The sequence below is a fragment of the Gymnoscopelus braueri genome (assembly GCF_963280865.1).
Source record: "Gymnoscopelus braueri genome assembly, chromosome: 9".
Taxonomy (NCBI): Eukaryota; Metazoa; Chordata; class Actinopteri; order Myctophiformes; family Myctophidae; genus Gymnoscopelus; species Gymnoscopelus braueri.
In genome coordinates, this window is record NC_137610.1 from 23,227,382 (window position 1) to 23,244,647 (window position 17,266).

At 40.8% G+C, this 17,266-nt stretch overlaps 2 protein-coding genes across 3 annotated transcripts; one reads left to right on the top strand and one right to left on the bottom strand.

Annotated features, from left to right (window-relative positions):
* Window positions 1-281: 281 nt before the first annotated feature.
* Window positions 282-13,751, top strand: agbl2 (AGBL carboxypeptidase 2). 2 transcript variants are annotated; one of them, XM_080437683.1, is made up of 23 exons: window positions 282-537; window positions 640-704; window positions 1,567-1,658; window positions 2,515-2,700; window positions 3,246-3,353; window positions 3,764-3,914; window positions 4,034-4,289; window positions 5,055-5,450; window positions 6,438-6,580; window positions 7,684-7,843; window positions 8,295-8,421; window positions 8,532-8,632; window positions 9,083-9,195; window positions 9,675-9,801; window positions 9,967-10,086; window positions 10,182-10,262; window positions 10,837-10,953; window positions 11,278-11,374; window positions 11,995-12,120; window positions 12,243-12,276; window positions 12,360-12,556; window positions 12,687-12,828; window positions 13,323-13,751. In XM_080437683.1, exons 1-23 carry the CDS (start codon window positions 508-510, stop codon window positions 13,585-13,587), a joined length of 3,234 nt encoding a protein of 1,077 aa, XP_080293809.1. In that variant the 5' UTR covers window positions 282-507; the 3' UTR covers window positions 13,588-13,751. The 2 variants fall into 2 exon arrangements, with proteins under 2 accessions (XP_080293809.1, XP_080293810.1); XM_080437684.1 differs by having other exon boundaries at window positions 9,675-9,753.
* A 151-nt stretch (window positions 13,752-13,902) lies between these two features.
* Window positions 13,903-15,717, bottom strand: tmem17 (transmembrane protein 17). Its single transcript, XM_080437685.1, has 5 exons — window positions 15,568-15,717; window positions 15,261-15,355; window positions 14,831-14,944; window positions 14,446-14,589; window positions 13,903-14,256 (listed from the first exon to the last, which is right to left on the bottom strand). The coding sequence occupies exons 1-5, from the start codon at window positions 15,680-15,682 to the stop codon at window positions 14,179-14,181; spliced, it is 546 nt and encodes a 181-aa protein (XP_080293811.1). The 5' UTR covers window positions 15,683-15,717; the 3' UTR covers window positions 13,903-14,178.
* Window positions 15,718-17,266: the final 1,549 nt, after the last annotated feature.

The following is a 17,266-nucleotide window of genomic DNA, read 5'->3' on the forward strand; positions in this document are numbered from 1 at the left end:
TATTTACTCCACACATTTAGAATTCCGGACTTTTACTTGTAGCAGAGTATTTCTACATTGCAGCATTGATACTTTTACTTAAGTAAAACATTTCAGTACTTTTTCCACCTCCGCCCCCCACACCCATAGAGGTATAGCCCACACCCCACCGCCCAACCTCCATGGTAACATTCTTGTTGAGAGTATCGGTTGCTGGGCAACGTAGTTGACGAAAGATTATTTCTGCTAGCCTGCAGCAGGTCTGTGTTGTTGTTGTTGCCCCGTTAAGTTTACATGGAAGTTACATTAACCACTGTCTTCTTCCTTTTTGATTGTATTATTTAAAAGTGAACAAGGTAACGGTAAGTTCCCGTTTTAATGTCGCCGTTAACGTTGCCTGCAATGAAGAGGCCTGTGTATTAAGCACGTGTAATATGGGTCGTCGGTTATTAATGTGAACAAGATCAAACATGCGTTCACGTGAGCTACACGTTACACGACGTTTCTTGCAGATCCATTGAGGAAATCATGTGTCCAGCACTGAATACAGATATTCTGGTCAGTATGTAACGTGAGTTTTTTTGTTGACATTAATTATGAACTTGAGATATGTTTTTCTCATACATGATTTAACAGTAATTTATACCGTTTTATTTTTAGAGGGCAACCGAGGAGGAGAGCTTCTTCTCGCACCGTTTTCAAGACCATGGACTCAGCGTTCACATGTGAGTTGATCCAACTCTTATCAAAGATATATGTATTTTATCTAGTCTGACTTTTACTTTCGTATCTATGATAGTCTTGGTTAGCACCCCCCGTGCGTCCTGCACTTTCACCAGTAAAGCCCGTACTTCTCCGTACATGTACACAAAATATATATAAGATACTTACCTGATTGCCACAAATGTTAACTAGTGTTTCGGAGTCTTTGTGAAATGTATTAGTCCGGATTTTTCAATAAAGAAGTGTTTTAATTTTAATCCCGTCTGTGTTGGATTCTGTCGGAAGTTTCCTGTATTCCTCAATGGGCGGTAGTGACGGGGCGCATCCGGTGAAAGCCGGAATTACACTCAATGTAAAGTAAACGGAACGTAAACGGAGGGGGGGATGGCGTTCGTCTTTATTGAAAAATACGGACTAATATATGCTCAAAGACTACGAAGCGCTAGTTAACATTTGGGACAACCGGGTAAGCACCTTATATTTTGCATTTGAACATGTTCGGAGAAATAGGGATTTACTGGTGAAAGTGCAGGACGCACTGGGGGTGCTCGCTAAGACTCTCGTAGATATAAAAATGTCAAAATCGATAAAAAATACGACAGTCTTGATAGTACTTGCAATGTGTGTGTGTTTGTTTGTATATATATATATATATATATATATATATATATATATATATATATATACGAAGATGTAGGCTTCTGGCTAGTAGTCCAATTTAGTTTGTGTGAAACTTTCACAACACCGTGTGTGTGTGTGTGTGTGTGTGTGTGTGTGTGTGTGCGTGTGCGTGTGCGTGCGTGCGTGGCCTATGATGATTTCCATCTCAGAGAACAAGTTCCATGTTGTTGTCTCTGTCAACAGGAATTGGAAAGATGCTGCTCGAATGCACAGCTGCGACGACAGTGACCCCAACATAGAGGACGAGGCACATGATTTAGCAGCAAGGAGAAAATGTAAATAATAATAATAATAATAATAATAAATGCTATTTATAATGCACTTTACATTTGAAACAAATCTCAAAGTGCTACAGAGTAAACATTTGCATAATTTACTTGAATGAAGCATTTGCAATAATTTAGGCATTTAGCAGACGCTCTTATCCAGAGTTCCTTACAATAAGCAAGGTAATCACAACCTCAAGAAACTAGGATCCCAGGTAAACCAAGATCCTAGCATCAGTCTAAATAATATATTAATGAAATAACAATCTGTACATTGAAACTATGACATCAGGTAAACAATGAACCTAGCATGACAGCTTTCCTATGTTAGCTGATCTGAGTGAGCGTGCGAGGTTCTATAGGTTGGATCAGGTTTTTAAGGTATGGGGTGCCATGCCTTTGGTGGTACTCGGTGCGGGCAGCAACTTGGATGTGTAGGCTCTGAGTTATACTTGATTTTGATGTTGAATACGCCTTGCAGCTTTAGTTTGTAGTGTCCTGGGCAGGCGCACAAGGAAAGACCTGTCCCTCACTGGGTGGTTTGTGATCTAACCAACCATTGTTAATTGAGACACAAAACCACACAGTGGTCAATTGTAATTTTGGACTTCTGCAATTGATACATTTATGAAACTGATTAAAATAAGAATATAAACTTAGCAATCCTTGAGGCTTAAGTGACCATTTAAAGAAGTCAAGTTAATTCATGTGATCAGCTTTACTGTAATCATTTTTGATGAATAGACATTGTTGTAATTTGAAACAAGGTGAGGTGATTAAGTAAGGAAACAATGACCTGGCCCTCGTCTATTTTGGAAGGCCAACACATTTTTGTGTTCTTCCTGTGTTACATGTTCCCATCCAGTGTCCATACACGTGGGCCATGTTATGAGGACCACACAGCTGGTGGTAGACTTCGATGGCCAACGGCCTATCCCCAGGCTCAGAGAGCCTCTGGACCTGTTCAACTTCCCCTCCGCCTCCTGCCCATTCCAGGGAGTCCGTTGGCCCATAGAGTTTGAGGTCATCAAGGATGTCATCCATCACATAGGTGTGTTCTCTTTTAAATCACTTTTCAAAACTCACTTCTATAGATTTGCTTTTAGTCTGTTTTGTGTTTTTCTCTTTTTAAGCAATTTTATTTGGCTATTGTTTCTCTCACACTTACACGTACGTGCAAGTGCTGTGTCGCACAAGTGCTTTGTAACTCTGTTTTAAAAAGCGCTATACAAATATAGTTTATTATATTATCATCATTATCATTACTTGTCTTATGCCCTGGGGATAGTGACTAACCTTAACTACTTGCAGCCCGGCATCCCTATTTTGGCCTGTCATTATAGACTGTTTTATAAGCGATTTTAAAAAATAGTGAAAATGTACACATTGTGATATTGTAGATCAGCTCTTTTTGCCATGTGACACCATCGTACAGCGAAGTATAACATAGGGTATAAGTGGTTAAAAACTGTGATGAATGAGCCAGCAGTCTAGCAACGGCAAAGAAAAAACTTCTCTACTGCATCACCACAATTAATTTTCCTTAGAAAAAAAAGTAAAAAAAAGTCGCATAGTTCCATTGTGATTGTGTTTCAGAATGGGAGCCACCAGGTCCAGAATCATTTTACCAGTTAACAGGACATGAGAGGACGCCCATACCAGTGGGAGAGGAGAAGGGGAAGGTGGTATACTGTATTGACCTAGGTAAGCCTGTGATTAAATATATGTTCAGTATATTAAAGCGATGTTGAACTTTGGTAGGTTGTATAGCTACCTGGCCATGATATAAGTCGAAATATGATTGATCAAGCACTTCTTATTGTATTTTTTTATTTTGATATATGAATGAATCAACATGAAAAACTTTTAATTCCGATTTTTTCAAATATACTAAATTGATTAACAACTTAAGACCAATTTTATAGTCGTACAACAGTGTCATGCAAAAATAACAACAATAACCAATCTACAAGCTCACAACACATTGCGATGGCACACATTATGAGCTTGTAGAACTGTTGTTTAATAATGATTAAATCAATTAGTTTGATTAACTGTTGCCCACCTAACTTCACCCTAAATTCATCCCTTCTCTTTCTCTGTCACTCATTAAGCCACCAAGACCCCCTATTTCACCCGCTCTCGTGTTGGGGGAAGCAGAAGGCCAATTAAGAGCGCCATCACTTGTGCCACATGTCAGGGGGAACCCACGCTAGAATTTGAGTCACGATTTGAGAGTGGAAACCTGCAGAAGGCGACGCAAGTGTGAGTCTGTAGAGCCTTAACTCCCCTGATGTTTGCTGTTTCAGCTACTGAACTGTCTTTGTGTTTTTTGATTCTTTGACTCACTCCCCAGTCATTTCTCCTCATCTCACCCTACCCAGTGGCGTCCACGACTACGAGCTCACTCTGCGCACAGACACGTACACCAACAAGCACACGCAGTGGTTTTACTTCAGGGTCAGGAACATGAAGGCTGGTGCTACATATCGCTTCACCATCATCAACCTGATGAAGTGTCGCAGCCTGTACTCTTTGGGTTTGAAACCACTCCTCTATTCCGAGAGGGCTGACAAGGAGAGAGGTGTTGGGTGGCACCGCATCGGATCTAATATCAGATATTATCGAAACTGTAGCCAGGTGGGTGGATGCTGAAGAGCATGTCAAGTCTCAAGGGGCCACTTAGCTTGAATGTTCAAAAGTAGATACTTGACTTGCTTTTACGATTTAGCTAGAATGAGAATTGAGTGCACACAAAACTTTCACCTGGTCTTCTAACAGCTTTCCAGAACTGGACCAAAGGTCTAAAAGCAATGAGCTTAGAGTGATATTGTTGGATCACAAAAGTGAAATATTTGTTAGTGGCTATATGGCTAAAGAATCATCTGCTAAGCTCTGTGCATAAATGTAGTCCCAGGATTCCAGTAGGTGGCATACCCATGTCCTGTTCCAGTTCAGTTTCCCATAGCTTTGTTTGATTGGATGCAGATTTGAACCAGAAACACACATGAAGGTGTCATACATATTACGGTTCAAATCTGCTGCTTGGACAGGGTATGCCACCCTCTGTAAGGAAACCGGGGACTACAGTTATGCACAGAGCCTATTGGCAATCATTGTGGATTGTGCGTCTGTGGAAGACTTGACATCTGAAAATGAAGATGGACTTGGTGCTACAGTGCTACTGCTAAGTGCACATAAATCAAGTCATCAGATGGCTGGGAGAAAGTGTGCTGTAGGATTGAGCGATAAAATGCCACACTGATTGAATGCATATAAACACCACAGCTTTGAAAACAATATCATGAAATAGAATGACAAAATGAGTGTGCAAAATCAGGAGAGAATACGATATTACATACTGTAGGTCACATGTTCCACTAAGTTTGTCATTTCTCCTTTCAGGGTAAAGAAGACAACAATACCCTGTATTCACTGACGTGGACTTGCCACTTCCCTTATGACTCTGACACCTGCTATCTGGCTCACTGCTATCCTTACACCTACTCCCGCCTGCAGTGCTACCTCGGCCGCGTCACGTCTGACCCGGCCGTCGCAGCCTACTGTAAACTGCGGGTGCTGTGCCGCAGCCTGGCAGGGAACATGGTGTATGTGCTGACGGTGACGTCCCCTGGGGGTGGTGGCAGCAGGGCAGAGCGCAGGAGGAAGAAGGCTGTGGTGGTAACGGCCAGGGTGCACCCAGGAGAAACCAACAGCTCTTGGATGATGGAAGGATTCTTGGATTTCCTGCTTGGGGACTCGGACGACGCTCAGGTCCTCAGGGACACTTTTGTTTTTAAGGTGATAAGGAGGGCTCAATTGTATATATATTTTGAGTGTTTTTATTTATTTATATTTTTTACTTTCACTTTCACTTAAGCCATACATCGGTGTTGCACAAAAATATACAATAAACAAATATTTTATTTAAATCAATAATTGTTTTATAATCGGCTAAATCGATTAGTTGAATTAACTGTTGCACCCCTATGTGTCCATAATCCCATGCCTTTTTTTAAATTTTATTATTTTACTTTAACAATTTGTGGTGCCAAGCTTGTATCAATTTGTTTGGGAATGCATTAAGAAGGTTTTGCTTTAAGCTACAAGGAGTCATCTGAGGGCCCAAACCCAAAGTTACCTCCCCCATGGGTTCCCTTAAGATATTTTCAATTTAACTTTTGCATTGGATTTTAAAAGCAATTTGCTCTGTTCCAAAACACACTCTTTTGTTTTATAATTTGTGAACCACATTTATATTGATACACTTTAAAAAAAAAAGTCCATAATGGCTTAAAAATTCACAGTTGAGATATGAATGGATATGTTTTATGTTATAGAGCTAAAAGTGAAACTATTTTAGGCTTATGTTAACCACAGACCTCATTTTCCAAATAGATCGAAAATCCTATGGGGAAAAAAGTATTGAAATCTGCGAGTTAAGTCAGTCTCAAAAATGTTGAGACTGACTTAACTCGCAGATTTCAATCTGTGAGGAAGCAATTAGAGAGTGCATTGCTGAACCAATCCATAGTTCTTCATATTGAGGTGGTGATATTATTGATTAATTTCTAAAGCAGCATGTGTAGGTTTGTTAGCGACTGTTCACGTTGCTGTTCTTAGCAACTACCTTGGATTTTGAAGTCACCAGACATAGTTAGGCAGAGATCTCTGGCAACACAAGACATTGTGAACTCACTTGCGGATTTGAGGTCTACAAACTGTAGCACTCCAAACTAGCATCAACAACTTCATTTTCTTGCTCTGCTTTTTCTTGATGTGATGCAGGTTGTACCGATGTTGAACCCAGACGGTGTGGTGGTGGGGAACTATCGATGCTCTCTCGCTGGCAGGGACCTCAACAGGAACTACAGAACAATGCTCAGGGAATCCTTTCCCTGCGTCTGGCACATGAGGAGCATGGTGAAAAGGTAAGACAGAATGTCCACATGCAATTACACAGATACAGACAGACAGACACAGACACACACACACACACACACACACACACACACACACACACACACACACACACACACACACACACACACACACACACACACACACACACACACACACACACACACTTACAACTTAGGCATTTAGCAGACGCTCTTAATTCAGAGTGTTTTACAATAAGCAAGGACAACACAAGGTAATACATTAAATGCATAGAAATAATAATCTAGGATCATAGGTAAACCGAGTACCTATCATCAGTCTAACAGTCAATAATATGTACATTGAACTATACACACTATAGGATGCCAGGTCAACAATGACCTGGCATCTGTCTACATAACATGCTATCTAAATTCCATTTTAGCCTTTGCATAATTCTGCAAGGTCGTCGGGGCTAGGGCAAGTGCTACGGAAAGTGCTACAGGCTAAGGTGGAGTCTGAAGAGGTGAGTCTTCAGATTACAGCGGAAGATTGGGAGTGAGTCTGCAGTTCTAATTGCAATGGGGAGTTCATTCCACAGTTAGCCAGAAAGGAGAAGAGTCTGGTACGTGTGGAGCGTTGTCCCGGATGTTTTAGCAAAGGTTCTGCCAGCTGCCCTGTGTTAGCTGATCTGAGTGAGCGGGAGGGGTTGTAGGGTTGGATCAGGCTTTGAAGATATGGGGGTGCCATACCTTTGGTTGCTTTGTAGGCCAACATCAGTGTTTTGTACTCCGTGTGGGCAGTAACTGGGAGCCAATGGAGGGAGTGGAGAAGGGGGGAGACATGTGAAAAATTTGGCTGGTTGAAGACCAACCGTGCTGCGGCATTCTGGATCATTTGGAGAGGCTTAAGTGCACATGCCGGCAGCACGCACGCACGCACGCACGCACGCACACACACACGCACACACACACACACACACACACACACACACACACACACACGCTCTGTGTCACTTTCACTTCCCACACATACTACACTACCACTTCTCACATCTCCTCCTCTCCTGAGCATTGTGAGTGGATATTGAGAAACTGTCAATGAAACTCACACACGAATGACTCGAGTCCTGCTGTTCCATGCTTTCTTTCAGACTGATGGCTGAGAGGGACGTGGCCCTTTACTGTGACTTCCATGGTCACAGCCGCAAGAACAATGTATTCATGTACGGCTGCAACAACCGTGATGATGCCACACTGCAGCTCCACGAGAGAGTGTTCCCGCTAATGATGAGCAAGAATGCCAATGACAAGGTAGACATGATGAAGGATTCTTCTTATACTCATATTTATAGGACCATGCATGATATAACGTGACTAGCTTAGTGGCCTTGTGGTTATGGTGTCTGCCCTGAGATTGACAGGCCATTACCCAGCCGAGTCATAACAAAGACTATAAAAATTGCACCATATACCTCCCTGCTTGGCACTCAGCATCAAGTGCTGGATTGTCTCAGTGAACATACTAGCATCATGTCCAGGGGGTGTACTTGTACATCAAGCTGCCTCATGCTAAGAAAACGGGAGATAGGCTCCTGAATTATAGGCCTATTGATCTATGGCATTGTTGGTTCCAACGGCTGCGTACTGTACTTACTTATGTAGTCATAGGTAGCTTATATTTCATAATTGTAACACCCAGCTTCTTTGTTGATTTGTATACAGCGCTGCATACTGATATCAAATATCATGTGTCCCTCCTCAGTTCTCATTCAGGAGCTGTAAATTCAGAGTGCAGAAGAGCAAGGAGGGAACAGGGCGTATCGTTATGTGGCGTCTGGGCATCAGAAACAGCTACACTATGGAGTCCACCTTTGGAGGCTCCACTCTGGGTGTGTTTGAGCTCTGTCTGTGTCTGTGACATACTGTGCCTATGTGAGTGTGCATTTAGAGATTTCATTAACATAATGCAATCATCCACCTTGACGTATTTTATCTCCAGGTAATAGGAGCGGAACTCATTTCACAACACAAGACCTTAAGTCCCTGGGCTACTATTTCTGTGACACTCTGCTGGACTACTGTGACCCCGATCCCACAAAGGTGATTAAACACTTTAAACCCTATACAAGTTGAGTCCCCCAGGGTTCTTCTGTATCCTAGCCTCCCTACTCTTTTCCTCTACACTAAATAGCGTTGGCTAAATAGCAGATCTACAAACTCACAGTCCATCGCGTTGCAAGCTTGTTTTTTGCCGAATGTTCATCCCCAGAATAGGGACGCTAGGGTTCATGTGGTTAAAAGAATGGTCTGACCTGGTTTCAAATGTATTATTTTCAGCCACCATCATATAATATTATTATACAATAATATTACAAATATTTGTTTAGTCACATAAGACAGAACATAACATGCTCCAAAACATACCTTGTTTCTCTTTTTGATGACTTTAGCGCATTTGATTTATTCGAGTACTGTCATTTTTGTAATTACATTATTATATGATTGTGTATCACTTTACTCTTTCTCCATATGTCTGTGTTTGTGTGTTAGACTGCATACTGTCTGACTGAGTTGTCAGCGTTGCTGAAACAGGAGGTCAGAGAGAGGCTCGGCAAAGAGCTGGGCACTGACTGCAGCATCTCTATCTCTGATCTGGAGTCCAGGTCCTTACCTTTATAATACTTTTTATCATGTGACACACAACATTCACCAAGACTGAAGGCTCTGGTGTGTATTTTTTGCCCCATTAGCGGCGAGGCTATGTCAGTCCATCTAACATTTTACTCCCAAAAGATACATCTATAAAATTACTGGATGGATTGCCATGGAATGTTCTGTTCACCTTCATGCACCTTCAGTAGGATATATGCCCCTACTGATATTGATGACCCCATGGCCTTTCCTCTAGTGCCACCTTTCAGCCAAATTGTCCAATTGGTTGTTAAAGAGCACCACAGCCATTAGGGATTGCTGCAGGGCTTGTTAAGCTGTCATTCACCTTAAATTGTTATTGTTTTTACTGTATTGTATGTGTATGTATGCTGCTGGTCCCTGTCTCCGAGATATATTTCTCCTAAGGGAGACGCAATAAAGTAAACCTTGACCCTTGAATGTGATTTCCCCCCTCCCCCTGTCTTTACAGCACCAGTGGTTCAAACAGTACAGATTCTGATGGACTGCCAGTACATTTACTGAACCAAGCAAACGCTATCCAAACACAGGTATGGCCTGTGGACCAGACTCACTTGGAATCAGTAAGATGTCAACATGTGAGCAGTTTCCCATTCTACACCAGATAAATATCCCTTTTGGTGGTCTTTGAAATACAAAATAATCAAGCTTCAACTTATTCTTTCTACAAATTCATTCAATATTTTTTTCAGTTATATCTGTCACTAGTGAGTTTCCCCTCATGCTGCTGTTCTTCTCTCCAGAAAAGACCCATTGAAAAGAAGAAACACCTGAGAACTCGTAAAGAGAGGAACCGACTGCGACAGGAGCGGATCAAGAAGAACACAGAGCCCAATGTCCTGCACAGTAGCATCAAAAACCTTGTAAGACATTCCAAAATCACCACGTGTAGTTTGAAGCATTTACTGTTTTGTTTTTGTGACCTGAAAATAAGTCATCATTGTTTTGGTCTTTGCAGGAGCCCAATCTGCTCAGCGAAGACGAAATGATTAAAATGAGGATCCAAAAGACTGCACTGAGAAATAGGAAGAGAAAGAAGGTATGAAGCAGATTGAGTTACAAACATAGAATGATTAGAGTCCGACCGATGCCAGATTTCTGGGTCTTATGTCGATTCAGATTTTGGACAGTTCTATACCACTGATTGCCGATGTCTTTTATGATATTTGATCAAAAAAGTGCAACATTTTCGAAGCAATTTCAAAAACATTGATTTGATTAAAGTTTCCATTTCAGACATTTAACTTATAAACAAGCAAATACATATAAAATACACATAGTGAACTTTATTTTATTTAACCACCGTATAAAAAAAATGCTCAAAAATGCCAATCTACAAGCCCACAATACGTCACATTGTGAGCTTGTAGATCTGCCATTTTTGAATATTTGCTGAAAACTTTTGAAAATGTTAATGACATGCCAAAATAGAGGCACGGTTGAAAGTGTTAAAAATTAGCTTTCAGCTGCATAATTTCTAATACCAATGTTGTCAAAAAAGTCAAATAATGGCCAATATATCAGTCTGGCTCTAAGAATGATGGACAACCAAAGATATACACACACACAAAAGAAAATAACTCATTGGTTTTCCACTTTATGTGCCCTCCAAGGTTCCCTGTGGTGCGAAGGGGGACAATCTGATGAGAAAACCTGCGGTTCCTCGTTCAGCCTCTGGCCCCAGACTCATCAGCCATGTGACCCTAAGGCAGGACCCGGAGCCTGTTAAGGTTAATGAATTATCTCTGCATCCTTTCGCATCTGGGGTCATTTAATTTGATGTAGGGTCTGTAATTAAGACATTATTGAATCAAGCGAAAGTGTTCATACAAGGTCAAATCAGGTGTGCTCATTTGTGTACAAATTGACCTGTGTACAGGTGTACGGCTGTAGTCATGTTATATCAAGATGGTGATATTCTGTTAGTCAGTGATTTTAAAAGCATGTGCTGTCCTTTCTTACCCTCGGTTGCTTTGGGACTTATACTTAGTTGCGTGCCGGTGTGTGGTGTATCAAAAATAGCTAACTCAGGCTTTGCACTTTCTCTGTTTTAGAATAAATGCCTGGAAGCTATGAGGGCTTCGTACCGGCATCACAGGACCAAAGCGTATCCGCAACTCAGACTATCCCTGACCAAGCCATCCCAATCAGGTAAATGTAGGACAGAGTATGTATAAAAACAGCGTCTAGATGTGGTCTCTACCAGAGCCCTGCAGATTTTTTAGCCTGATCCTGATTTTACAGAGTCCTACACCACCGATTACCAATGTTTTGACCTTTTCTAATCTATTTTAAAAACTTGGATATGATTGAAGTTTTTCAAAAATACAAAGTTAAAGAATAGCAGACTTTTGAACATTTTCAACTAATTTATAATGACATGCCCGAAATAGGTACGCCAGGTTGAAAGAAAAAAAAAATCTGCACAGATCGGCAGCATATAATTGGTGACACCAATGTTGTCAGAAAATGTAAAATAATGGCTCACGTCTCTACAATCACTAACTTTATCATGTGTAATTTCGAGAATAAATAAATCTGGAATGAATGAATCATGTTATAATACACCTTGTCTCCCTTGTTGAGGAAGCTCAAAGAGCGAGAAGTTCACTACTGCATTGTGCAGTACATTCCTGTGACAATAAACACCAGCAGGGACTGGTATATACAATGAATGACAGATTGTCCACTACATTAGTCATAATTTAGAACTCTTGAAAATAGGGGATAGTCAGTCAGCTTCAGTTTGTCATTGCATTTGGTCTTCACAGAGGAACCAGAGGAGGAGAGAGGAAGGTGTAGGTATTCAACTCAGCTGCTGCATCTGCACCCCCTGCTTCCACCTCAAACAGGGGCCTTCTATCCTCCCCCAGTTGTCTCTCACAAAGGCTTGAGAGGTCAGTCTTTACAGATTGTGAGGAATACATTGGGATTTTCTTGTTTACCTCATTGAAAATCCAATTTTCCATAGTGCCTCGTAGCTAGCTGTCTGATCGTAAAACTCATCTCCCCCTTTCAGGAAGGTTACCAGATTCGCTCAGCACTGCATACAGGTAATCATCATAGCATTCCACTGAAAGATGACATGGCTTAACTCGGGTGAATCACTCAACATGTTGTATATTTCTGATCATAGGTCTCCCCCAGGCTTGGAGTACAAGGTAGTTCCAGAGATTGTTCCATCAAGGGTATTGGAACCCAGCATATCATCAACCCTCTGCCCTGCCAAGTCTAGCCCTGAGCAGCCTCATGTAGACAAAAACGCTTCTTGGGTCTCCACCTCCCAGACAAACACCATCAAGTATAAGATACAGGAAAAAGATGGAATGGAAGGTGACACTGACATTACTAACATATGACATAGATATGACAAATTAAACAACAACTTAACTGTGTACTTTTACTATGTAGCACATCTAATTGACCCTTTCATTCATTTCTTTATTTTATATTGTTTATTTAGTTGGTGTGTCACTGTTGGACAATATGCCCATTAGTGGACAGGACCAGAGAGAGCTTGTCCTCAAGAACCCACTTTACAAAAGTGAACCTGATGGAAATTCATACTCGCACAGACTGAGGAGCACAGATATCAGAGGAAAAAGGTTTGTGGGAATATTGTCTCTGACTTGGTTACAAAACCATCTTTCCTATATCCGGTCACTGAGTTTTCTCTCTGCCTCATCTCTGTTGCTCAATCATGGTTCAAAGAAGCCTTGTTCAAAGACGGGAAAACAGTAAAGGTCCTTACACACCGGCGAATATGCGAATATACGCAAAATTCGGACTCGTTCCGAATAATTAAAAGACGCTTTTTCGCTTCGCGAAACTGATGTGGACGCTTGCATTGACTTTATAAGTTTTAAAAAAAAACAACGTATTTATTCGCATGAAGAATTCGCCCCGGTGTGTAAGGACCTTAAGAGGGAGGGACAAAGGGAAGGAAAATAGCCCTTTGACCACATTTCTTTTGAAAAGTTATGACAGGATTGATTTGAAAGATCTCTATGACATGGACTAATTAGGCTAGTTGCTGTTTGGATTTAGCTTTATGGCATTAATTAATAATCTTCTCTGCGACCTGTCTCTATAATTTCAGATTATCCAAGGAAACCTTAAAAGAGCGAGATACATTGGAAATTGACGTTTTAACCACGTTGTCTAAGACTTCAGGCCTCTTCCAGTTGGACCGTCCTCTGTCCCAGGATGACACTTTCCAAAGGCTTCAAAAACTCAGTCTTGTTGAGGGCGCTAGGTCTTCTCACACAGGGAGAGGAAATCAGAAGCTGATGCCTCTGGAGGGGAGACTGGTCAGAAGACCATCAGGATCTGCCCCACTGCATGGGACATCATCTTTGTGCTGAAAACCTCATGTTTTCTTTGACTCTTATGTTCTGGCTGGTAATTTGAACCATGCTAAAGAACAGATTTATTTTGTCAGGGAATATCCACTATGAGTGTGGAACATATATAGGCCTAATGCACAGTGCAAATGTCACATAGTATCATGGAAATATGTATTTTTGCACTGATTTTGTGATTTTTAATTTCATGGACCTGAAGATGAAACTAGTTTTTGTAATGTTATGTTGATTCATTTTTGCTCAATTTTGATGTTGTTGCGGAACAGATTTACAGCCAAACCGTCCTGTTTAATTTATCACACGTTTACACATCCTATGTACATTTTATTTATTCACAACAGTAGAAAAACACAAATGTTATAAAAGTTTAAGTGATATAAAAAACAAAACTGTGCAAAGTTTTCTGTGGAAAATATGCATTTCGTACAGATGCCATATCTGTTATGGAAAGCTGTCAGTGTGATGAAACGGTTGAGCCTTTAATGTATCAGTGAAGTGAAGACTGGGCCATGGGCAATAAGATGGGTGTCAGGAGAACAGGAAGATTGGGCCATGGGCACCGACATGGATGTCAGCTCCAGGGATCAGAGCTCAGTCAAACTGTCTTAGATGAAATTGGCTTTCTGTTTGTCTGACCATCTCTCGCAGGGCCACAAAGCCAAAGAGGGCCTGGGGGAATGGGAGAATACAATTATAACGATCAGAATTCCCAAACAAAAAGCTATGGACAATAAATTGCAAGATCCTAACTAAAGCCTAATTTACACAAAAGAGCATTATTTTTCCACATACAACACCTTTGTGCGATGGAGCTTAAATTAGACTTGGGGGGTGTCTTTCATGTGTTATATAATTCACCTGTGCGAGTATGAACAAGGCAAGAACGATGTGCACGCCTCTCTCCAGGGGCTGGATGAGAATGGCCTCATTGAAAAGCTGGAACAGGACCAATGGAAACTGCAGCAGAAGAGTCAGCAGCCAGAAACCTGCTAGCTCTGGGACCTTCAATCAACACAAACACATAACATTAGATACCACTATCTATAAGACACTCATGTAAGCTTTACATGCTCTGCCCCCCCTAGATTCTGAGTGTTATGTTGACCAGTATCACAACAGAAAGGTCTAAAGCACAGAACTCTCTCTCTCTGTGTGTGTGTGTGTGTGTGTGTGTGTGTGTGTGTGTGTGTGTGTGTGTGTGTGTGTGTGTGTGTGTGTGTGTGTGTGTGTGTGTGTGTCCAACCTTTTCTTGCAAATTCCCAGCATAACCAAGGTAGAGTCTGATGGCCTCGATCAGGGTCATTAGGACAAGAACAGTAACGAGGATGAACTTGTAGTAGTCTGGCAGGGCAGGATACTGGAGGAAATGAGCACAATTACGTTGAACAGAAACATAATAGCTGCAAAGCATGTAGGAACTGAGCACAGTGCCTGCACTTTAAATATGCACATTCGAATCCACTATGTACTGCCTGTTTATAACTAAATAGGTTTCCAGATTACTTTGTTTTGTCATGTCTCTTCAACTAATTTGACCATTTTGACGGATCACAATAACAGGTTGTTAACAAGGTTGTCTGTTTTGATACCAAAGAACAGTTTACAGAGGGTTTCCAATAGCTAATTAAGGGCATTACAATATCAACATACTGTAGGCCTACCACCCATCTCACCTTGAGATGCATCATTACAACTTCACTGACCCACCACAAGGGGAAGAACCATGTGTTGAAGTACAGCGACATCTGGAGTGGTAAACTGGACACAACTGGGAACAATAGAGAATCAATTTAAATAAGAAATTATACTTTATACAACATCGGAAAGAAATTAATCACAAAAGAGATCAAACGGGTGAAACGTGCAAAATACATGCTGGTTAACAATAGTAAACAAATAGCATCAGAGTTTGTGCTGTTCTCCAATACAGAAATGAGTTAGCTTGTAGCTACATGACCACAGAACTGCATCTGAACTCACTGCAGCCCAGGTATTTTGCGTGGTCTTCGGGAGTAAGCTCCTTACGATTCTGATCGATAAATACATTTCGAGAGAAATCTCCTAAGCGTCTCCTGATGGGCTGCGGCAGCTCCATTGTGTCCTAAAGCACAGTGCTGCAGAGACATCATCGCCAGCTAGCTGAGAGGAAAAGACAAACGCCCCACCGTTTCCTTGGTTACTGAAGAAATCTCGCGTTCAGCTGAAATCTCGCATGTCCAACATATCAAGAGCAGTGGTGGAAAAAGTATTCACATTTTTTACTTAAGTAAGAGTATCAATACTGCAACGTAGAAGTACTCTGTTAAAAGTAAAAGTCCAGAATTAAATATAGAGCTGAAGTGGTTAATGTATGTTTTGTAATAATAGTCAAAATCTACAAAGTAACTAGTTTTCAAATAATTGTCGTGGAGTAAAAGTACAATATTTGCTTCTGAGATGTAGTGGAGAAGTACAAGTACTGAAAATTGGAAATACTCCAGTAAAGTAAAAGTACCTTGTACAGTACTTGAGTAAATGTACTTATACCACTGATCAAGAGAAAGTATAAAGACTGTGTACCGTAGGCAATAATTAGCTTAGTACTAGAGCTCTGGCAGTAGACATTATCTTTATTTAGGACAGAAGTGTCGTTAGACATAGTGTTATTATTATCATAATCTAATATTTTAAAATATGATAATACAAAAATAATAATAAAACATAAAAGTGTTTAAAAGAGAGAGAGAGAGGCAGAGACGGAGAGAGACAGACAGAGGCAGAGAGACAGAGACAGAGAGAGAGAGAGAGAGAGAGAGAGAGAGAGAGAGAGAGAGAGAGAGAGAGAGAGAGAGAGAGAGAGACAGAGACAGAGGCAGAGAGAGACAGAGGCAGAGAGAGGCAGAGAGACAGAGACAGAGGGAGAGACAGAGGCAGAGACAGAGAGAGACAGAGGCAGAGACAGACAGAGACAGAGACAGAGACAGAGACAGAGACAGAGACAGAGGCAGAGAGAGACAGGCAGATATGGCAAGCCGTTTTAACATTTAATCGCTAGACTGGATGTGTATAGTAGATATCTATAATTCAGTTCTTCCTAGTCAAAACTAACGTTTCGGATATCCATAATGACATTCCTCCTAGGAGGAACTGTCATTTGAGATATCCGAAACGTCATTCTTCCTAGGAGGAATGACGTCACTTTTCCCATTCATGTGTATTGGGCTTTTAGTTTCGGATATCCGTAACTGCATTCTGGATATCTAAAACTAACATTCTGGATATCTGCAATAGAATTCTTACTAGGAGGATCTACTCTTTCAGATATCTACAATGCAGTTCTTACTAGGACAAACTACTATTTTGGATATCCAAATAATTCCAGACCTCCGTAATTACATTTAGTATATCCATTCATTCATTGTTACTAGGACAAATGGAATTATGGATATCCACAATTCATATTATTACTAGTACAAATGTAATTTCAGATATCTGCAATTAGTATTATGACTAGGAACAATACAATTACAGATATACATAAATATGTTATGGATATCTGGTGACAGGTAGATAAGACGCCATTTTAACATAAAAGGGTTGATTGACTATCTACAATTATATTTTAGATATCTCAAATAGCATTTCTCCTAGTAAAAACTGTATTCTTACTAGTCATAATGGTAATTAAATATATCCAAAA